At 36.5% G+C, this 24,599-nt stretch overlaps 1 protein-coding gene across 2 annotated transcripts in view; it reads right to left on the reverse strand.

Moving 5' to 3' along the window:
• The window catches only part of LOC147626618 (MADS-box transcription factor 23-like), a 68,871-nt gene that overhangs the window by 30,954 nt on the left and 13,318 nt on the right, over positions 1-24,599 (reverse strand). The window contains exons 2-5 of one of the 2 annotated variants that reach the window (XM_086816964.1): positions 9,605-9,662; positions 2,088-2,149; positions 1,865-1,964; positions 1,700-1,741 (exon numbers count right to left, since the gene is read on the reverse strand). In XM_086816964.1, coding sequence (XP_086673090.1) covers positions 1,700-1,741; positions 1,865-1,964; positions 2,088-2,149; positions 9,605-9,662 — 262 coding nt within the window. Of the gene's footprint in view, positions 1-1,699; positions 1,742-1,864; positions 1,965-2,087; positions 2,150-9,604; positions 9,684-24,599 lie in introns of both variants that reach the window. The other variant, XM_086816963.1, reaches the window with a different exon arrangement.

Genomic DNA, 24,599 nt, shown 5'->3' on the forward strand with positions numbered 1-24,599 from the left:
CATTGGCCTCTTTCCCTAATTGCCAAGGTACCCTCACCACATATCTTGCTTTCTAGTTATGCAAGAATCAAATGAAAGCCTAGAAATTGATGAGAGTGTAGATCACTTACAAATGGAACGTATAGATGCATGCCAGTCAATCAATACAAGATTTTAATGGTGATGATGATGATTGCAAAGGGGAGATTCAAAAGCATGTCTTCCCATATACAACTTCAATCACTTGCCCTCCACAATTCTCAAAACATGTGCCTCTTCTCACAAGAGCATATGGCATTCCTTATATCACTTGCATCAAACATGATCAATGGTATACATATTCATCCCATAAGCTCATATGAAACCATACCATGATTCATACATTCATGTGACATATCATAGCATGGAAATGGCTATGAATGGCATCGAAAACTTTCCAATGACATGTAGTAGTGCATATAAGGACCTCAATGCCATAGATTGATCCATATAAACCTTCAATTACCAAGAAATGACGAAAATGGATGAAAATTACCCAAATATTGCTTAGTGTTCTCCTTATGCTTCAATTGAAGACATATGATTGTCTTAATTGGCATGATATAGCTCTCCATACAAGTGAATAGCATGAGTAATTATCCAATTGCATGCAATCAAGGTTCCTATTATGAAAGCCCCAAATTGATAAATAACCTTCTATCGAGCACCCTCACGGGTAGAGATCCTCAACAAAGGTTACCAAAGCTAGTCTCATTGTGAAGCTTATTACCTCCCAAGTCAAAGCCCTAAGATATGGCAAGCTGTTAACTAGAGATTTAAGCCTTGTATCACTCAAAAATCAAGCAAGAAATAAGAGGAAAGGGAAAAAACATCTTTGGATTAGCATTAATCTTGATGAGCAAACTCTTTCCCAATTTTGGTCCTGGGATTTGAAATTAGGAGCGATTTTCTCAAAATTTAGTCCTTAGCAAATGCACGGCCCTAAAAGCTTAGAAAATGAATCAAGAAGATTAAATTCACCCAATCAAGATCACCATGTCCCTCTTCTTGATCAAGAAAATAAAAAAAATCCAAGCATTTCTCAAATTTCCTTGAAACCAAGAAGCAAGTGGATGAAAAACTAAGCTCTTATACCAATGAAAGAAAAGAGCTTCTAGATTAGCCTTGGATTAACCTAATTATCTTAGATTAGGATGATTAGCCTAGGTTTAGAGAGAGAAGAGAGCAATTGACTTATATTATGTTGGTTATCAATAAAAGGTACCCCAAATATAGCCTATTTGACATATATACATGACCACCCCTTTCACACTATCATAAGCGTTGTCCATGGACATGATCCATTGACCTTGGGTCCATTATTCATTATATGAGACCATTTCACTTTATTACAAATATAGGCCTTAAAACTTTAATGTTGTTATATTTTGTAGACTCTTATTATGCCTGTTATTTTGTTGTAAATATGGTGGCTCTTATTATGTCTATTATAATAGTATACAATTAATACTAACTTGTTTCTATTATAGATTTATTCATGAAAATTCTATTTGCTAAATTTATAATTTTATTTAAACAAAAAAAAATTTAAATATTAAATAAAACATATCAGAGACTGAAAATGATATTCGTCATCTCATTATTATTTATAAATCTTACCCAAAACATATCAGAGATTAAAAATGATATTCGTCATCTCATTATTATTTATAAATCTTACCCTTTCACAAAGTTCTTGAGCTTCATCTTGTAATAGTTGCACCTACATCATTAAACATAGAAAAAATTTAACGTTAAGAAAATAATGATATTTTTACCATATTGAATAATATTTTCACGTACCATTCAAAGATAAAACTTGTAATAAAATGTAAACAACACTTACCATTCTTTCTCTTATCTTGTTAAGTGCAATAACCATTCTATTTTCAATATCTTCAATCTCACGAAGATTCAAGGGCATGAGATTCTCACCCAACATGTAGCTGTAAAATTTTTTAGAGGAGGTGTCACATGATTTTAAGAAAAGTGTCACATGCAAAATTATACGCAATGTATATCCAAAGCTTTAGCACTATTGAGTAAACTTTCAGATGTACTAAGAGTACCTTTGTAGATTCTTTAAGTGGTCTATTTTCTCCCTTGTTGTAAGAGCCTTGCACCTCCAATACTATTTTAACAACCATTACAAATAAATGAAGATAAAAAAGTTATTTAAATAAGAAAGGAAAAAAATATATTGTGTGACTTTAGATATGTAAACATAGTTCTTAATGATCTACTACATGTTAAAAACAAGAGGGTTTCTTAATGGTGGACAAACAAATTAAGAAATAAGGGTAGATTAACACTCACATAGAGTAACTCACACAAAGTGTTGATTAGCAACAATAAGAATAATGAGACTAGCCATAATGAATGCGACTAAGCACTATGAGTAACTCATAAAGACAAGAGAACTTCATTGAGAAAGGAAGCAAAATTTTTTTACAAAATCTAACCAAAGTTCACATGGTTTAGACCTAAGAGGAGTCCACACTCTCTCTCTCGTGTAGGAGAGAAACACCATAGCAAAGAAATATTGAAAGCTTCATTTGATTAGTAAAATGATTATATCCTTGGTTAGATCCCATATTTGGTATTTATACTTCCTACCTTTATATACTACCACATATTGATGCACCCCATACTTGGGCCCAAGTATTTATACTTCCTACCTTTATATACTACCACATATTGATGCACCCCATACTTGGGCCCATACTTGGGCAACTCCCCCAGGCCCATGGCCTTGACCCTACTATTATAGATGGTCCATAAGAACTTTCTTATAAACCATCCCCACCTACAGGTTTCATCTATGAAACCTTGCATCGATTAGATAATCCACATGGGTAGGATCTCCAATCATAAGTGCTTGGGTACCAATCATCCAAATGTGCATGAATGAATGTCATATTTAATCCAATTGTGAGAGCATCATTATACTTTTCAAGCATGGTTGTAAATGATCTCTAATAGCTATAACCTTCATCATTTTCCCTGAAAACAATCCAAAACTTACTCTCCAAGAAAGTACATCAAGTTTGCTATCTTAGCAATGCAAGTATCTTCATTCTCAAGTGGTATGAATCTCTCTAACAATGATTTTTAGGAATTTCTAGCAAGTTGAATCAATGTTGTTCCCCTACATTTACCTCACCAAATGCATCCAAAATTTTCTCACATGACCTTCTAAAACTATGGCAGGATTCCATGATGTTTCTTCACTAGGTAAACCCTTCTATTTGATGAGGTATTCCACAATGTGTAGCACCCTTTCTCTAGCACCCTCATAAGTGGGCTATTTCTTGTACAATACTTAATCTAATATTAAATGCATAAAGTTCATTCACAATTGAGACAACCATGTTGATAGTTTCATCCTTAGTCTAGCATGACTTGAAGTGTTCTTTATGCCACTTCTCACCACATTTATAGCAAAGACCTTTGTTCCTCAACTCATTGTTGTGGCCACTATCAAAAGTTCCTGTATTTTCCTATGTTGGTAAGATCAATGCTAATAAAAACATTATAAAGCCCTTTGGCAACCAATACAATGGGTAGTTAGTTCCCTTAATCTTATTCCTAATGATGGAAAGCATCCTAAATACATGGTTCAAACCATTTTATTTTGCAATTAATGAATCTATAACACAAAATGCAAATATCCCAACCTACAAGTATTGGCAATGCCCATTTAATGAATTGATAGTGAACAGACATGCAAATTGTATGAAAATGACACAATGTATTGTAGAAATGTCACTAGCAAGGATGCAAAAGTAGATAACAATGATGACAATGATGCAAAAGTAGATAACAATGATGACAATGATAGTGAAGAGACATGCAAATTGTATGAAAATGACACAATGTATTGTAGAAATGTCACTAGCAAGGATGCAAAAGTAGATGACAATGATGACAATGATACCAAAGAAGTTAAAATGAGATCGAACATGTAATGTCGATGATGACAAAGAAGTGATGATGAGACAACCTTTTTATACTTATGGAATATGCACACCATGTTGGAACAAAAAATTTATGTCGTTACACTACTTGAAACCTAAAATTGAATAAAGACAATTCAAACGACACTCCCCTAGGATGTTTGTTGAAACATTATAGCATGCAAACAGGTCATGAAATCTGACAAAAAACGGCTTGAAAGTTTTAAAAATCATGGTACTTTATCAACCAATAAATTTATTAACTTATATGGTATACCTTCTCCACCTCAAATGATAGCTCAATCTAAGACAATTAGAAGAGCGTCTTTAGAAGAAGGTGATAATGAGAGAAAATGAGAAAGGTGAGAGCCAAAAGCACCTACTCAAAGGATAGCTCGATCTAAGACAATCAAAAGAGAATCTTGAGAAGGTATCAAAAGAGAATCTTGAGAAGGTAAGATCCAAGAGCACTTACTCTAATATCAACTATTATGCAATGCCCAATCATCATGTGAATCTAATTCCCTATTTTTAGCACTTGGTGCTAATGAACTAGCTATAGTCATGCTTGACTCTTTCTTCTTCTCCATCTCAAACCTTTTTTTCTACATTAATTAATATAACAAGTTGGATTTTGACAATAGTTGAATTTTCCTTTCTTCTTAGGATTATCACCCGGGCCATCCTTGCCAGAAGACTAGGTTGATTCCTACTTTAGCTTATAACCACCTTGAGAGAAGGCTTTACCTTTACCTTTACCTTTTTACATGCACTCCTATACTAATTTTCTTTTATCGATATTTATCTTCTTACAACAATACTGCAGCCAACTCATCAAACATAGGGGAATTTGGGTTACCCTTTATCATAAGAAGATTTGTGGATGAAAAATCTTGGTGTGAATTTGATAAACCCTTCACCAATCAACTGTCTTCATCAATATATGCAAGATTCTCTCTCAGTTCTTTAATACTTGTGAGAAGCTCATATATCAAGTCTCCTTTATTAATATTATCGCACTCTAAGTGCATGCTTGCGTAAGAAGGCTAGCTGGCAGGCGTGGCTCATTACGCACCTAGTAAAGGAAAGCAAGCACATCCCCCAACCTACTTGGTAGCTTTACATCAGTAAATATAAGGAGTAATGGTTGATTTCATGAAAATTTCAAGGAATGTATGTGCATATGTTAGTCATAACCTCTTTGGGGATGCCCATTATTTTATTTTGGGATATTGTATTCTTGCATGCTCCCTTTTATATCATCTACAAAGATTAATGTGTTTAATCAAGCTGTGTGAGTTATTATGCTGTCTGCCAAAATTAATGTGCTTAATCAAGATATGTGCACTAGTCTGATATGGTCATGATTAATGTGTTTAATCAGATGTGTGCACTGACTATTACTATTTTGGATGTAGGCGAAGAATGAGTGGTGGATTATGTGTTAATCGTGAGTGAAACATGTGTTGGACCACTATGAGATATTTTGGAAGACATGTGAACACCTTTTATGGTTTCATATTTAGGCATCTATATTTTGGTAAGGCTAAGGTCTTATACCTTTGTACATACCAAATAGTATTTTATACTTTTGGTAGGCCCAATACTTTATATTAATACTTACTTTTGGTAGGCCCAATACTTTATATTAATGCTTACTATCTTTTTGTAGAGCTTGCACACTCATAAACTTAAAAGCACTTACTTGTGCTTTATTTTTGGAATTATCGTTTTGAAAATTAAGCACTTTTTCTAATACATGTAAATAAAGAAAAGCTCTTGCTTGTGCTCCGCTTTTGAAATTATCTTTTTGGAAAGTAAGTGCTTTTTCTAATACATATAAAGAAAGAAAAGTACTTGCTTGTGCTCTGTTTTTAGAATTATCTTTTTGGGAAGTAAGCACTTTTCCTAATATATATAAATATGGCCGGAGACTCGTTACAAGGATCACACTCTAATGAGGGGGGGATTCAATCCACTCTTGTGTTGACGGCGACTCCATTCTCCATGTTTTTCTTTGTTTGTTTAATTTGGTTTATTAAGGTTTATGCAAATATATGTTCTACTGTAATTTTTGTGTTGAGAAATTAGAGTCTCCTTCTCTAAGTGTCTTAGAGGTCATGATAGTGGTATCAAAGATTTGGTGACCACTTAAGGAGAAAGACTTTTGAAGAAAAAGTTTAAAAAAAAATCGAGGTTTACGCAATTTATTTGGTGCAAGGAAGGCCAAAGGTTAAATTTTTATAATATCTAAAGCTTTAAAAAATCAAGGAGGAATATATCGAAAGAGGAAAGGCCTTCAAAAAGCTACAACAAGGGTACAAGTACTTGGAGAAAGAGAGGACATCATCAAAGATCCAAAGGATAAAGAGAAGAAGGCTATAAAAACATCTGGACATCATTAAGGATAAAGCGAAGAAGGCTATAAAACCATCTGGACATCATTAAGGATAAAGCGAAGAAGGCTATAAAACCTCTAGGCAAAAAAGCTTGGATGGTTTATGGGAATCTTATGAGCCGTTAGATTAAGATCAAGATCAAGAACTAGGGTGCCATACCAACGTTTTAAGAACAACTTCTACAAAACCCAAAAATCGCCTCTTTTTTTTACAAAACCACTTTCTTCAATTCTTAATTCCTTAATAATCAAGCCATATGGATGTGATTTACTAGTAGGGCAAGGGCTCCAACCTCCTCCTAGTCTTGGATTCTAGAGTCAATTTCCATAATCGAGGGCCATAATAACTTTTTATTGATTTTTCAAAAAAGAAGAAGAAGAAGAAGAAGAAGAAGAAGAGATGAATCACAAAATTCACCCTCCTATGCTACGTGGGGTTCTACATTTTTTAAAAAAATAAAAAAATTTACTTTAAAAAATAAAATAAAAATAAAAAAAATGCACCGGTTGCCTACTGAAAGTCTCGTCGCCGCCAATTAATTAATTTTCCCCTCATCCACCTGGTGATCACCTACTGGCAGCATTACATCACCTCATGCGAATGGCATGCCATCTCCATTGTCTATGTAAGCGCTACGCGCTACTGCCATACGCTTTCTTATAAAGCTTTTGGTAAATCTTAATTAAGCTTTAAATCTAAAAACGCTTTACTATTCTTTTGTTAGAAAAGCACTTGATATTAAAAGCTTGGTGTCCTCTATTATTCAAAGCTTACCAATCCAGTTTTCCAAGATTTTACCTCCCTTGGTGACAAAAACAAGAAGAGATAAAATCTAAGTTTAAAGGCTTCCAACAATCCAAGTCTTAGAGTTGAAAACAAATAAACTTTTGCATTATTTTAAGCAAAAATGCCCCCTGCCCCCCCAAAAAAAAATTGCCCCCCCTCCCCCCCCAAAAAAACATGTTTTAAATTAGTGATATATGTGCCCAAATGAAATTGGAGTGTAATATGATACAAAATAGAAGATTATCAATGGCCTAATCAGATATTTAAACCCTTAAAGATTAATATTAACACTTCTTTATGCATTAATTGTACACTCTATTTGTAGGTAAAGGTTTGCTATAAAACAAAGAGTACATTGAAGATTTGAATAGGTTAGAGAGCAAATCAAGCTATAAGAGTTGACGTGATCATGGATCAATGATAGCTAAATATTCTTATATCTTCAATTGCATCATAAAAAGTGTCTTATACTAGTCGTCATTGATCTCATCTCTAATCAACATAGATCTAAAAATCTCTCCCGATTCATGTTTGTTCTGCTCTGGATGCTTGATGTTATCTGATGTAGATGATCTCCTTGATGTTATCTGATGTTATCTGATGTAGATGATCTCCTTGATGTTGTGGGATTATGGGGGTTCCTAAAATCTTCAAGAGAAGCCCTCCAATCACTTAAGTTGAGATTACTAGAGTGAATGGGTAAAAGAGGAAATTTTTAGATCAACAAAGTCATTAATACTTAATGACATGTACTAGTTAGACACGTCGTAGAGTGCATAGATATTTAAGGGATAGTGGTAGGCTCTCATACCAACAAATTATAATTAGAAATTTTGGAGTAATAGGGTCGATAGTAGTGGACAAGTTTCAATACTTGAACATAATCATGAAAATTTAATTAACACTAATGAAAAGATAATGACATGCTAGAGAGTTGATCTAACACAAACACAATCCTCATGTACACATGCCCTTATCATCTCTCTTGATTCTAGGTATACCTCCCCCTGATCTTCTTGTTGATTAAATGCACATCATGTGCATGCCCACTTGAAGTAGGTGTCTTCATCCTAGGAATCTACCATCCATGTTGAATACCTTTCTAGGTTTACATTGCTTCCTAACATTTACTAGTTTGATTTCTCACATAAACTTAGCAACACTTCTATCTCTAAGGTGTATCCTCTCCTTCATCACTTATTTTCTAACACTACCCCTTAACTATTGAATTCCTATTAGCATACATGTATTGGGTCTACACTCTTACTCATTTTATAAAGTGGTCCACCTCACTTTGAATCTTGGCTACAATTTTGACTTTGACTTGAGTCTTCACACTATTAGGTGGAAAAAGGGTTACAAGTATGGGTGAGACTCATGCTCTCATTACGCCCTTTTAAAAGGGCATATATGAGTCCTAACTTCCTTTCTAGGAAGTAATAATATCCTTTTCCTTCTCTTTAGTCTTATCATGTCTACTTCAACTCAACGTCCATGCTAGGAGTCTTATCATGCCTAAGGGGAACACCTTCCTAGGTTTATAATTTACTAGTGTATTTTCTCATAACCTTAGCAAGACTTCTATCTCTAAGGTGCATACACCCCCTCATTTCAAAATACCCTTGATCACTTACTTTCTAACAAAATAGTCATATCTCCTCTAGTGTCTATTGACTATCTTAAAGAAAACAAAACAAGTGTGCAAAGACTTCTAGCTCTAGGGTTTTTATCTTTAATATACACACATAACTCAAGAACTTAAAACTTATTGGTTGAAAAATTTATACAGCATTTTGTACATAATATTAAACTCGTTGGTAGAGTAGCTAGTACTTTTCTAGTTGTTTTTACTACAAAATATCAACCAAGCATAAGCTAAGGTTCCATTTCAAAGTTGGGAAAATTTTGTGAAATGTATATGGACATTTTCACCAAACCAAAAGGCATAATAACATACTTCAAATTCAAACTTGGAATTATTGAGATCAAAGAAATGAGTTAATGTTATTCATGTAAGATGTTTATAGTATTCTGACATGGAAATATTAATGTTATTCATATAGGATGTTTATAGTATTGAGACATGGAAATATTACGTAATATGATAACTAAAATCCATATAGCAAGATGAGTTTTAAATTGTTCACAATTTTAGAATCATTTTAGATAGAATACACAGTTAAATATTTCTTAAAAATTATAAGCCTTCAATATCCAAATGAGAACACATGCACTCATATAAATAAATTTAAGCATCAATGATTAAAATTTATATAAATACAAAGATAGAAAAAAAACTAAAAAATTTACAAAACTAATACACATTTTATTTCTAATGGATGAATACAAATTTAAAGATATAGAGGAAAAATTAAAAAATAGATGAGACAAATTATTATGTATTTTTATTGGAAATATAAGTGTTATCATCTTAGTTTTACCTACCTCGACATCCTGAAGAAGACACTCTTTGGAGTGTTTTTTGTCTGCATGCTCTCGATATCTCTCCACACCATTCGGCACGCTGAAGATATTATAAAGAAATAAATCATTATGTTATGATCTAGTCGTGATTTAAAAAGAATAATTTAACTAATCTAACAACTTTAGATTTCTTAAAACAAAGGAAAATCCTAATTTAAATATTTAATAGTTTTGAAAAGAGCATGAAATCTTTTCTAATGGTACTTGATTTTGAGTGCTAAGACTTGTACTATATTTTTTTAAAAAAGTGTTCAAGTATATGAATAATGTAGAAATTTGCAACCTTAATATTCTTACTATGTAGGGGTAAAAGCATGCATAAAGACCTATGATTCAAGATAGAAAATTTTACATAAATGGAAAGTCCATGTTGTTTTCTAAACTTCACAAAAAACCAAGGTTGATCTAGATTCCATGTGAATCTACTGACAAAGCTTCATAATATCAACCTAATCATCACATAATACAAACAAAAACAAGTATGAAATTTCACCCATGTCATCAATGCGCAAGTGTATGTATAGTGTATACAAAAAGATATGGCACTTTTGTAAACAAATCTTAAAAGATATGGCACTTTTGTAAACAAATCTTATTTGATAACCATCAAAAAGCATTTACATGGTACCTCAATGAAAAATTATATTTCTTTGGATAAAAAGAGTTGATATAAGCCAATTTAACACAACGTAGACAAATACTTTAAAAGACATTCCATTAAGTGCATACATAGACAAAGAAGTCTCCCTTTGAGGTTGTGAGTTGATATAAGCCAATTTAACACAACTTAGACAAATACTTTAAAAGACATTTGATTAAGTGCATGCATAGACAAAGAAGTCTCCCTTTGAGGTTGCATATGGTTGTCTAATTATTAACTTGACGACCCGAGCTCTGAAAACTCCCACAAGGAATTATGGTGTAGACCAGGTTGTTCAAGGTTTGGACTAGCTATTGTGACAAGTTCAAGAAGAAATATGGAAGGCACAGACAAAGAAAATTGAAGATGGTGACAAACATCATCAGGATAGCACTCTCAAAAAAGAGATTGTATTTTTTTGAAGACCATGAATCAAAGGCTTAGACATCGTAGGAAAGTTGCTTCCAAACTAGCTCCAAAGAGGAACGACCCATTGACTACGATTTTATTAAGAAGCTCAGTGATGTAGTTTTTAAGCTAGAACTACCAAGCCATTGGAGGATGCATCTAGTCTTTCATTCAAGAAACTTTGTAGAGTATCACGTAGCACTCTATTGAATGAGGATAAACTTGAGTTGGTGGATGACAAAGGCTTACATGAGGTCATACTACCGAAGAATGTTGTTTTACACTAGTACAAGTGGGGTTCTAGTCAAACATAGCTCTAGCATCTCCTCAAGTTTTAAAGGGCTACCTAATCTAATAGTCACTTAGGTTTTATGAGGAAGAGTTCACAAGATCTTTCCCATTGTTGAGAGCTTATCAAAAGGCCAAGGAGCTAAGGACATCTATAATGCATGTACGAGAGAATGTGACACCTATGCATGACACACTCATACATCGGATAGCAACTCACATGAAAAGACTGACACTCCACATAACATGTGGCACTACCTTGTGGTAGTGGGGAAGTGGAAATCAGGTACATGTGGCCAAGAGAACTACTTTTGGCTAACTAGGAGCATTGGTGCATATAAATACATGGACCCATAGCTAAACCATCATATTCATCTTCTTTTCTCTCAATGTTGGACTTCACATAGCATTTATATGTAGATGATGAGTGTATAATAGGTCGTAAAGCTCAGATTACATCTTGTACTTGAGTTTAGTTTGTACTACTTCTTTTGTTTGCATTATATAGAGTATTATTTTAGGACTCTTATGTGTGCTATATTTCTACAAATATAGATAAAGAATTTAAGGAGGGGCTAAGGATAGGGGATAATATTAGAGTAATGAGAACAACATGAATTATTGTAATGATAATAAAAATGCAATTTGCCCTCAAGGATGTCCACATCCCTTTGAAGTTTGCACGCTGTAGTCTACCACACTTGCTCCATGTAAACACTCAAGTGTGTCATCTTTGGGACATGTAGGTAGTCTTTTTCTACTTTCTTTTCCTTGCCTTGTAAGATGTAGTTTATGGTAATATAAATAATGAATATTCACCCATCGGAGAATGCTGTGAGTTTTCTAAGTGTAGACAAAGGCTACAAATTCAATTCATAACTATTGAATTTCTTTTTGTGTGCAATGAAATTTCCCCACTTCCATTTTTGTGAGTAAATGCAAAGATAATGACATTATATTTCTGATTTATTCACTTAGGCTCACCTCAATAAACATCCATACGTACTTTTCAATGCTCAATAATGAGGTTTTGATCTTCATGGTTATTAATCTTTTTTTTATATCTACAAATATGATTATTGATCTTTACAATGAATTACAAAACTATGTTACATAGTATTTTGGTCAAATATAGAAACTACATTAGGTAAGAATTCTCATTGAGATGACTTCAATTTCAAATTTCATCTAAAACATGCAAGGAAAAATAAGTAAAAATAGGATAATAATCTTGATAGTGTAAAGAAAATGTAAATATTATTTTGACCATGCAATAATGGTCTCAAGAACATTTTCTTGCAAGATAAGATAAGATTTTCCATGTTGATTTCTATAGCTCACACACTTTTGTCTAATGTCCTACATATTATTATAGAAGTGTTTACTTATTGTTAATGTTTCAAGGTCAAATTAACTATGGACAAAATATTTCCTATGATAATGATAATGCATCCTTCTTTTTAGACTTACGTCAATAATATCATGATTTTCAGTAGCCCCTTAATTCTATGTCCAAGATTATGATTCTTAATGAATGCATGACATCATGAGTATTACACATTACATTTTGATTAACTTAATTTTATGAGTTTAAAATCACAACTTATAATATTACCATTCTATTGAAGAGATACAATTTTTACATGCACATCACATCATTTTGTACCCTAGTTCTTATAGCTCATGTTCCTTTTTCCAATGTATTACATATTTGCAGTGACGTGTTTTTGTCAAGGTTAGTGCTCCAAGACCAAAGAAATGATGATATGCTATATATTCTTATACAAGTGTTTTTCTTATAGTTAGTGTTGCAAGAACAAAGTTTAAATGACTGCATGACATCATGAGAAATAGCTCATCACATTTTCATCTACTTAAGCTTTGTAGCTTACAATCTCAACTACCCCCTATAGATTCTTCCTCATGAGCAAATACATGGTTTTTGCTTGCCATGTATGGAATTGTTCCCCGTTGAATTTAGCTACTTGTGCAATGCTCATGATAATGTGAAGGATTCCTTACCTCTTGATCCAATTCAAGATTTAAGGGTAGCGTCTACCCTTTTACAACTCCAATTTGGTGTTTAATGATGATTACAACAAGTTTACAAGCATGGATATACCAAAAATTTCATAAAGCCAAGGATAGTTGGTTTTGTACTGGATGGTTGGGACATCAAACCAACTTCAAATTGCAATCTAAAGTGATAGAGATCTATATCAGATATCCAATGGTAACTTGGAACCATCAATTGCATCAAATTTGAGTGATTAATGTTAATTAATCACTCACTAATTAGTGAGATTAATCTCCTATTTTGTGTGCAAAAAATAAAGTGTATGGGGAGGCTAGACTTGATGCCTTGGAGTTCATATGAGCTCAAATCCTTTTAAGGGAATCAATATCACTTATTCTAGTAGTAGCGGATCAAGCCCAAAAACATAAGATTTGACCAAATAATGAATGCTTAATCTCTGTTTTACGAAAGTCACTTGCAAATTTGATCTAGAGCTTGATATAGCTTCTCCTTAACGAATTTCAAAATTCTAAGGACACCAGCATGTTCAGCACACCCAAAAGCCCCTTGGGCTAGCTCCAATGGTTCCAATTCAAGGTCATGATGGCGATTTTGTAAATTTTCTCAAAAACATGACACCAGCAAATCGATGTTTCCTGGCTGCATTCGTCGACGGTTTGAGCTTTTGAGGTACCACGCCTAGGTGCCAAGATGTTGGAAAGAGGGTGTGTGAATTTTGTAGGCAATGGAGCTGTGTGGAGGGAGAGATCTAAGCTCCACTGAGTGTGGGTACTTCAGAAAGTGAAAAATGGCTTATAAGGCTATTAGCACCTAATTAGTAATGAAGAAGGTGGTTAGGCTTAAAACAATAGCTCAATGCTAAGCTAGGCTCTGATACCAAGTGTTGAATTTTAAGCAATGTGATAGGCTATGGTGGATCAAATGCAAGAATCAACATGATTAGTAAGCAATTAGAAAGTGATTAAAGCAAGATTAGTGCACAATTAATCTAATAGCATAATGTAGGCATGGATACTCAAAAAGTAGCAAATTCTCATTAGGCCAATGTCTCAATTTATAGCTTTTACATCCACAAGAGGTGCCAAGCACCCACTCCCCACCACTGATTTCTCCTTTATTTGTGCCACCTCCCCTACATCTAGGGGCACCTTTTCCTAGAATCTTGTCACACTCCTATATTCACTAATGCTACCCTTGATTCTCTCATCTAGTAGATTCTTCTCACCTTTTCACTACTACCCACTCAATTATTGACTCCCTTTTACAATCTCTAGCTAAGGGCTTGTTCCCGCACACACCATTCACTTGTATATTTCAACAAATGGGCCATGTGAACCATGATGTAGACCTAAATCTAAATGGGTTCACCCAATCCAAGCCGTAAATTACGGGACTCATCTTTGAACTCTGGCCATCCATCCTCATGTGAGCCTAAGCCAGTGAGTCAACCGGAGTCATCATCATTCCATCGGTTGAATGATGGTTCACATGCCATGTCATTAACCCAGCAATGGATTGACACCAAAACATATGTTGAATATGAGGTAAATAGGAAAGTGCCTCAATACCTTTTGTAAATTTTTTGCACCCTATAAATCCATCTTGTAACGATCCTCTCCACAAATTGGACATTGCATGACATTGGCAAAGGCACCCCTAAATAGTACACAATCATTACAACATGCATGAATTTGAGTGTAATCCATACCAATCTTGGAAAGTATTTTTTGAGCATCACTTTTTCTTTCGGTTGTTTGTTGGGATCATCTTCTTTAATAATCGAAATAGGCTATTCACACTATTTTTTCTCCATCCATATATTGTTTGTAAGTTCAAGAATTTCAAGCATGCCCATTAAGTTGAGTACTTTGCACCCTCATACAGTGATGGTTAGCCTCCTTGTGTAACACATCCTCTCTTTCATGTGTTTCAAAGTTAGGTGTCTTTTCCTCACCCTCGCTTTGAGAAAAGTGAGCAATCATCTCCTCCATAACATCTTGTTCCTCTATCTCATGTGAAGGAGATCCTAGGTCTTCGAAATGTACTAAACATACTCAACTTTCAAAGTGCTCCTTATGACGCTTGTACTCCTTCCTCAAGTTTCTCCCAATGACAAAATAATAAGGCATATTGTGTAATACTTGTACATGAATGTCCATGTCCTCCTCATCCTAATGAACCATATTTAAAAATGATACTCAACATTATATATGGCAAATCATGAGCTTACATTTCATCTCATAAGTTTATATACTAACTGAGGAATTGCCTTGCATCATCAAGCTGGCTAGTATTGGTACAAACCATCCCCATTTTCTGATATGCTCGAATGTCACTCGATGTTCACGTACACAAACATTCTTGCATCTTGCATATGATCAAGGGATTCTTCTTTGCAACCACTCTAGACCTCCAATAAATGGTGGTGACCCATCACTACTTGAACTAGTAGAAGACATCTATATTGGGCAAAAAGTATGCAATTAAAAAACTAAATATGAATACATGGACTAAAACTAGCAGTGTCAATGATATATGTATAAGTTTTCTCTCTAGAAATTTTCCATTGTTGCTATAGGCAATGTCATAAGTATCATTAAAGCATTGTTAATGTATTTTTAGGAATCATTTTTAACGACGCTTATAGAAACGTAGAGAAAATTAACTTTTCAAACCTATGGCACCGTCGATGCCTATCTTTCTCTCCCCTAAAAAATTCTCTCCAACCCTTTCCTTAAGTTTATGCACTACCTCCTCCGCTTCATCAATCTATCTCTCCTCTCATGCACCTGTATTCTTTATATTCCCCTTTCTCTTTCTCTTCATGAGACTCTTTCTCTTTATCACTATATGTCTATGGTGTAAGCTATTGAAGGTATTTTTCTATTATGTTTTATTCTAATGTATTTGTTTAGGGTTCTTCTTCTTCTTCACCTTCCCTATCCTATATCTCTTTCTTTTCCTATCCATCACTCTACAAGTTATGGTGTGACCTAATGGTTAGGGTTTGATTCTATTATGCTTAACCTAATGAGAAATAATAAGAAACATAATGTGATTAGGATTAATGCATAGAATACTAACATTCTTTTTCTTCTTCTCCTTCTCCTTTTTGTGTCTATGCTTAATGTGTATTGGTATTTTGTATATCTCTTGTGTTTGGTAGGTAGAGTTCAAAAAATGTATTACTAATCACTCTTTTACCTTTTTATGTTATGTAGATCTTGCACTAATAATTTCTTTTAGCTTGATAATATAGAGGTAAGCTCTCTTTTGTATGTCTCTTATGTTTGGTAGGTAGAGTTCATTAAATGTGTTACTAATCAATCTTTTACCTTTTTATGTTGTGTAGGTCTTGCACTAATTATCTCTTTTAGCTTGACAATATAGAGGTAAGGTCTCTTTTGTTTTTATTCTTTAGGGTTTTGAATATATGCATTAATCTTTTAGGGCTTTGTATTACTAATTGCTTCCCTTGGTCGGTGCCGAGGTTTAGGGTTAGCTTAGGCTTAACCATGCATGCAAATAGCTTAAGCTTAATGCATAGATTAATCTCTATGCATAAAGCTTACTGCATGCATAGAGCCTACTCTATGCATTAAGCTTAATGCATACATTAAGCTCTATGCATAGAGCTTAATCTATGCATTAAGCGCTATGCATAGAGCTTAATACATGCATAGAGCTTAACCTATGCATTTAGCTTAATGCATACATTAAGCTCTATGCATACAGCTTAATCTATGCATTAAGCGCTATGCATAGAGCTTAATACATGCATAGAGCTTAACCTATGCATTAAGCTTAATGCATATTAGAGCTTAATGCATGCACTAAGCTTAATGCATAGAGCTTAAACTAGGCATTAAGCTTGATGCATACATTTAATCTCTATGCATGAATAGAGTTTAATCCATAGATTGAGCTTAATGTATAGATTAATCTTAATGCATGTATTAAGCTTAATCCATAGATTAAGATCAATACATAGATTAAGCTTAATCTATGCATTGGGCAAGGAGGCCAGCAACAGTGGGGTAGACACCAGCAAAGGAAAAGATCTGTAATTGAAAAATGAGCAGCTATAGTAAGAATTAGTGGTCTTTGGAAAGGAGGTTCACCATCTTTAAGGGGGGAGACAAAAAGAAGCTAGTCCTCGCACAGTGAGAAAGGAAAAGAAAGGAAATTTTTTTATGGAGAGGTTCATCAATGGACCTGAACCATGATGAAGAGTTGAAAGAACACGCATGGGTAGCTACAAAGAAACTAGAGGAAAAGTAAAACGATAAGGCCGTGCCAAATTTCAAATTAAAGAGTTAGAGACACTCATCCAAGAATTTAAAGAGTAGCAAAAATAAGAAGGAAAGATAATAAATGCTCTAAAAAAGAAGGTAGAGGTAGCTACGCCTGCAAGGGTGACAAGAGGAAAAGGGGGGGAAATGACAGTGAGCTGAAGGTCACCTTGACAACATCCCACACTGACCTTAGGAATAGATAAGATCAAATGGATGCCATGATAAGGGTACATGTAGAGGAAATTTGAGCAAAGGAAAAAATGATAGAAGACTTCCAAAGCTAGGCAAAAAGGAAAAAAAAGAGCAAAAGATCACCTGCAGAGAAAAGAATCCAAGAAGAAATGGGCCAAAGAAGCATGGGCATCTGGAAGGAGATTCCTCTTAAATGTATGCAAAATTTAATCTAGACAGCTTAGTAGGCACATTCCATGAGACCTTCTAACTTGGATGAAATTGCAAAATTCATGAACTAGTTAGAAACGCCTAAGACAGAGAGACAAGGACAAAGCAGCCCCTAGGCAGAAGCATCAAGATAGGAAAGAAACCCCTCCCCCGGATCTAGAGCAGTGCATGGAAGAAACGGCCTCTTATGACTCGTGGATCCGAGTAAGGAGGCAACAAGTCATTGGAAGAGAGACCCTACTAATTCCCGTCGCCAACAAAGTCACCAAGAAAAAAGGGGAAGGGGAGTGCCGAAGACTGAACCTACATGCATACCACCCTATGGGTGGAAATGGAGTCGAGGCGGGAAAAGAAGGCCCAGGGAACTTGAGTAGACCATCTTCGAAGAAGATATCATCACACTAGAGCAATCAGAGCCCGAGGCCTTCACACTAGGCATGGCTATGGACACAATGAAGAGGGCAAGGCAAAGGTATCCAGAGGAACGACCCATTCATGTGCAATTTCAACAGGCCGATGAGAGGACGGGCACAGGGCATGCCTGGGTAAGCAGCACAGGAAGAGGGCTTACGAGCCAAGATATGCCCAGGATCACCCTATAAAGGTGGTTGGAATAGGCCATAAGACATCTGGACTGGAGGATCTGAACTTAGAGGCAACCTGGATACACATTTTTTGGGCAACATGCCCTCAGGGATATCCACATCTCTTTGCACAATGTACACTACCACTTAATCCTCGTAGAGGAACACAAGTGTATCTTTGGGACATGGAGGCAATCTTTTTCCACTTTCTTCTGCTTGCCTTGTAAGTTTGTCACGTGCATCCCACACCTGGATGCCACATGGACATATCTATATAGAAGGTGCAAGACCTGAAGTGGAAATTGGTCCCATGTGAGCCCCCAATTAGAGACAAGTCACCTAGGTTTACACTCTAAGCATCAAAGGTCAAGTGTAAAAGTCTTGTACATGGTCTTGGCCAGGTGCACATTGTCCTACCTTGTTGTTTAACTTGTAGCCAAGTACTAGGCACCTAGTGTCATGTGCATGATCAATGCCATGGATAATTCTCTGGTGCTGATCTAGAAGAGGTAGCCAAATAAAGACTATGAACCAGATAAGAACCAGAAACTGGAGCAAGGAGGGCTGTTTGGTAGTATTGTGCTTGGAGCATAGCATGGAAGAGGCTGTCGGCGCCAGAATGGACTGACGGCTGCATGAAGGATGACATCAGAGTTGTGTCGGGGCGGGCGGCTGGCAGGCGCTCCAAAGGACAAGGCGGCAGTGGGCGACTAATGATAGAAGAAGACCACCAGTCGGATAGTGTTTAAGGCAGTTATTGCCCAGTCGGGTAGCGCTGAAGTGTTTTATGGTTGTGGAACTGGCCGACCAGCAATCAGCCAGTTGGCCAAGCCTTAGAGAGGGCCTATAAAAGGGGGCCATGTGCTCATTATTAGAACCATTCAATCCTCTAGGGATTGGGTCAGTAGGAGTCCCATAGGGGGACATCATTTTGGGTGTTATCACCTTTTCTTCAAGGTAGCCTAAGGCTGTAGACAAGTACCTTTTTGTACTATAGTAATATACTGAATTTTCCAGCACATCTCTCTCTCTCTACTCTCTCTACATATCTACGTTTTGCATCAGATGTTTTCCAGTAGTGTTTAGGGTTGAAAGAAGACTCTTAGAGCTTCCGCATGTTACATTGGTATCAGAGCATCAGGCTCAGCAAAGCTAAACACTAAATCAGTCCCATATGATGGTGTATAGGTCTAAGGTATAGGAAAGTACACAGATACGAAGCCCAAGGCAAGGAACATAGAATGGGAAGAGCTCCGAGGAGGTTTTTTGGTGGTGTTCCACAAAGCCAGAGGGGATGGTAGTCCTGTGAGCCAGATAGGTCCTCGGGCAACGGTCCCAAGGGAGGATTATACTCCAAAGGGTGATGTGAGAGTGCGAGACTCATTTCTCAGGAATGAAGACCAAGAGAGTGTTCAGATTCAAGGCAGGAATGGATTGTGGACTAGATGGAACCAAATGCATAGACCTTAGTCTATGAGACAGAGTAGTTTGGAGACCGGGCTGAGCTTTCAAAGAAAAGGGTTGCCAGGGATGGATGGATGATAGAGGGACTCCAGGAATAGAATGGAATGATGACAATCATCCAAGAACAGGTTGGAATCCCGTCATCAAGTTTAGTAGAATGGGATGTCATGTGTATGATCAATGCCATGGACAATTATCTAGTGCTCATCCAGAAGAGGCAGCCAGATAAAGACTATGAACTAGATAAGAACCAGAAACTGGAGCAAGGAGGGTTGTTTGGTAGTATTGGTCTTGAAGCATAGCATGGAAGAGGCTGTCGGCTGCTAGAATGGACTGACGGCGGCTGCATGAAGGATGATGTCAGAGTTGTGTCCGCTGTAGGCACTCCAAAGGACAAGGCGGCAGTGGTGACTAATGATCAAAGAAAACCACCAGTTGGACAGCGTTTAAGGCAGTTATTGCCCAGTCGGGCAGCGTTGAAGTGTTTTATGGTTGTGGAACTTGCCAGTTGGCCAAGCCTTAGAGGGTCTATAAAAGGGGGCCATGTGCTCATTATTAGAACCATTCAATCCTCTAGGGATTGGTTCAGTAGGAGTCGCATAGGGGGACAAAATTTTGGGTGTTATCACCTTTTCTTCAAGGCATCCTAGGGCTATAGACAAGTACATCTTTGTACTATAGTAATATATTGAATTTTCCAGCACATCTCTCTCTCTCTCTACTCTCTCTACATTCTTGTGTTTTGCATCAGATGTTTTCCAGTAGTGTTTAGGGCTGAAAGAAGACTCTAAGAGCTTCCGCGTGTTACACGTGGGTCTTAGAGCATATACTTACATGTAAGGGGGCAACTGTTAGGAGTCTGATAGGAAACACTATAAGGTAAGACAAGAAAAGATTGTTTACATGTAAGGGGGCAACTGTTATGAGGCTGATAGGAAACACTATAAGGTAAGACAAGAAAAGATTATTTACATGTAAAAGATTTGCATATAAATAAGGTTGAGGGGATTTCAAATTGGAAATGCCTAAAGCAATGGTTAATAGGCATTAAGTTCAATGTAAAAGGGATGTAGATGGTGCATAAGGGAAGCCTAAAGGCCACAGAAATAGGTGGCCCCTTCTAGGGGGAGTTAAGGAGCCATTGGATAGTGAAAGGGACTTGTCTAGCCATTGAAAGGTCAAGGGACTAAACTTCAAAGTTCATGCATCACCTAGGCCTATATAACCATGTGTCTAGGGTCCATTTGGGATGTGGTTGGGTGGAGAATCAAAGTTCTAGTCTTACAAGTCCTCAAGCTATGATTCAAGGAGCATTACAGTAGCCCTTTGGGCTTCCCCAAAAAGGGATTATTATCCCTGAACTAAGAGACTGAGTAGGCCTTAGGCCACCGTAAGGGGCCAAGAAGCCTAGGGCCAAAGCCAATAGACACCATTGGCTAGGACATGTTATCAGTGGACAAGCCTCGAGGGCCTAGGAAGCAAGACGGTGGCCAGGCTTAGAAGGGATAGGGGGGTCAAGGAGCATTACAATATGGGGTAGGGGCTACCCCAAAAAGGGATTGTTATCCTTGAACTAAGAGTCTGAGTAGGCCTTATGCCATCCTAAGGGGGCAAGAATCCCAGGGCCAAAACCAATAGCCACCATTGGCTAGGACATGTTGTCGGTGGTGGACAAGCCTCGAAGGCCTAGGAAGCAAGACGGCCAGGCTTAGAAGGGATAGGGGGGCCAAGTTGGCTAGCCCATAAGGTCTTGGCTAGCCCCATCTAGGTAGGCTAGACATCAAGGTAAGCTAAGATTGCACAGTCCTAGTAGGCAGTAGCCTGGACAATAATGCAAGAGGCGGCTAGGTCTAGGTGTGTGAAGCGCATCTTGAAAATGCATGATTTTTGGTTGTGGTGGAAGACTTTTCAACATGCCGACACCTATAAGAGAAAATCGACCAGCATACAAATGGCTATAAATAGCATAAGCAAGGATCTCATTTCTCATCTTACAAATTTAGAAAGGGTTGCAAGGGCCATGATAGCCAAGGAAAACTCTTGAACCAAGGTGAAGGTTAAAGATCAAGAACTAGAAGATTTTATAGATTTACATAATTCTAATAAAGCAAATACACCATTTATTGTGGGTGCCTAGAGAGGGTGCCGAGAGAGGGTTTTCGAGACCTAATACTGTGTCAGACTCCTTCTCTCTCTAGTTTTACACATATCTCTCTATGTTATGTGTTATCTTTGTCACAAAAGATTCTTGAATTCTATCCATTACAGTATTGATTCTATTTATTAAGCTTTTACATGTTACAAATAGTAACCTCTTCCTTTGGAATGAAGACTAATACTCAAAATTTGTTTTTTCCTTTTGGATCCCATTTTTTTACACATAAAAAAGTGCATTGACACAATAAGATCAAAATGGTAAGAGAAAGGCCTTATTTCTATCCTTATATATATATAGTATGGTGAGGTTTTGTCTGGTTAGTTGCTATGATAGAGAGCAAGATATTAGATACATTCTTAATCTTCACACATGACTTTACATAATATGTTTACTGATAATTGAGCTCTTTGTTTTCCTTTTGTGAAAAACCAAAGATTTTCATGGTTATATAAATAATGAATATTCACCCATCTGAGTAAGTTGCGAGTTTTCTAAGTGTAGTCAGAGGCTACAAAATCAATTCATAACTATTCTAGACTGTTAGTCCCATTTTGGAGATTTGAGAACATTAATAAGTGTCATGCTGGGCACTATAAAAGTTGTACATTATGAGATATTGGCCACCCAAGGCCTCAGTTAAGTAAGTTTTGGGCACCCAAAATGTGAATAAGCACCAATTGTATATACGGTAATTTCTCATAATGAATGGACACAATCCCCCTTTGTGCTATTGAGAGACCTTACTTTTGTCTTAAGAAAGAGATTGAGAGAAAGCATTCTAGCACTTGTGCCTTCTCTATAATTGTATGTTGCATGCTTGTATTGAGGAGTGAGAGAGAGTGATTGCCTTGTGTGCTGGTGTGAGTGACTCTACGCGGTGACAGCATGGAGGTGGAGCTTGGAGGATTGGAGCTTCTCAAGTGAGCTTGGAGACCTCAAGGGACACAAGTTCGAAGCATTGGTAAGTGCTCTATGATAGTTGTGTTCTATTTCTCTGCTCCCTAAGGTGAATGTATTGAGCTCCCTCTTGGAGGTATGGTAGCCCATAATTTTTTTGGCGCCATTGCAGGGGAAACACCTTTGTTTCTTCTGTCCTCTTTGAGTTTCAGCTCCCAATACATAATATTCATCATTACCTTTGCATTTTGGTAGTGTATTGTGTATGGAATAAATGGATAAGATTTGAGTGGAAGTGAAAAATTATGAGAAATTGGTTGTTTTTGTTGTGTATTTGTGTGGTGGAGTGGCCTTGAAAGAAGGCTCCACTATTTTTTCTAGTCAATTTTGATGTTTGTATCACTAGAATCATTAACATGAACGAGTAGGGTGATGTTTTGTTTTTCTTTACTTTTAAAAAATAAGGAGCCATTGATTGTGTCTTAAAATCATATTACATTCCTTATACGTGGCACAATCATTTTGGAAGCATTTGGATAAGGATTTTGCACCCAAATTCATCTTAGTCAACACAAGAATTTCCCACGTGAAACTGCAGGAGACCATCTCATGACATGAAACATTTTCTACAAATTCACAGCGTGAAACCCTCGTGGCATGATCGTCGCAATTAGTGTCGTAATTCACGGGATTACCTTGCCTAAAATAAGTAGCCTTATCTTGACACCTCTGACACCATGGGTCATACAAAATTAAGAATTGTGAATTAGCAGAAAACGTTCATGACCTGAACTATTTCAAATCGTTTCACGACATGAATCAATTGCATTTCACGGCGTGAAACATTTTCATTTCACGACGTGAACTTTTTCAGAGCATTTCATGGCGTGAACCATTTTCATTTCATGACGTGAACCATTTGCATTTCACGAAGTGAAACATTTTTCCTTCACGATGTAAACTATTTATGCAATTTCACACCTTAATTAAATCTAACTCACGAACATGGTATTGTCGGATTAAGGTAAAGGAATTTCTTGAGACCAATAAAAATCATAACAAGGAAACGTGGATTTGTGAGTCCTAAGAAAAAACTTTAAACACGTGAAAGTGCTGAACATCGTTCATGACGTGAACAGTTTTTTGAAATTTCAGGCCGTGAACTATTCTCTACAATCATGGCCTCAAAAAACAAGTCAATAGTATCTAATCAAAATTTAATTAGGGCAGCAAAATAGCTTATCAAATCATAGGCACATGCACTTGAGGTCTGGAAAGCTCATCAGGGAGACAACCTCACTCCTGACGATAGTGCATCAAATCACCTAGGATCTTCCTATCAAAAGAGTGTGGGTTCATGCCACTCAGTATTGAGTGTTGTAAGAAATCTAGCCACCATAGAAACTAATACTAAAGAATCCATAAAAGAAGGGCTCTGATACTCTAGGTTTCAAGAAGAGGAGAAACCACTAGATCCAGCGGTATCATTGATATAGCCCTGGGATTTTTTGGTCTCCAAACTGCCAAATGATGAAGAGATGCAATCTACAGGCATGGGTTTGTCAACCAGCACGAGACTTGGTCCAAGGTAAGAAGTACCTATCCAACCTTCAAATTTGAGGCTGTCAAACACACTGGCACCCCCCGAATGACAAGAGACATCGAAAGCACAGCTAAGACTGGTCAAGTATTCTTCCCAACCTCAAAGGAAGTAGAATTAGATCTGAAGAGGATTGAAGTAGAACGACACATGAGGAGAGGACCACTACAATGTTTTGGTTG

The sequence above is a fragment of the Cibotium barometz genome, chromosome 22 (assembly GCF_041138505.1).
Source record: "Cibotium barometz isolate CiBa-2024 chromosome 22, ASM4113850v1, whole genome shotgun sequence".
NCBI classification, from domain to species: Eukaryota; Viridiplantae; Streptophyta; class Polypodiopsida; order Cyatheales; family Cibotiaceae; genus Cibotium; species Cibotium barometz.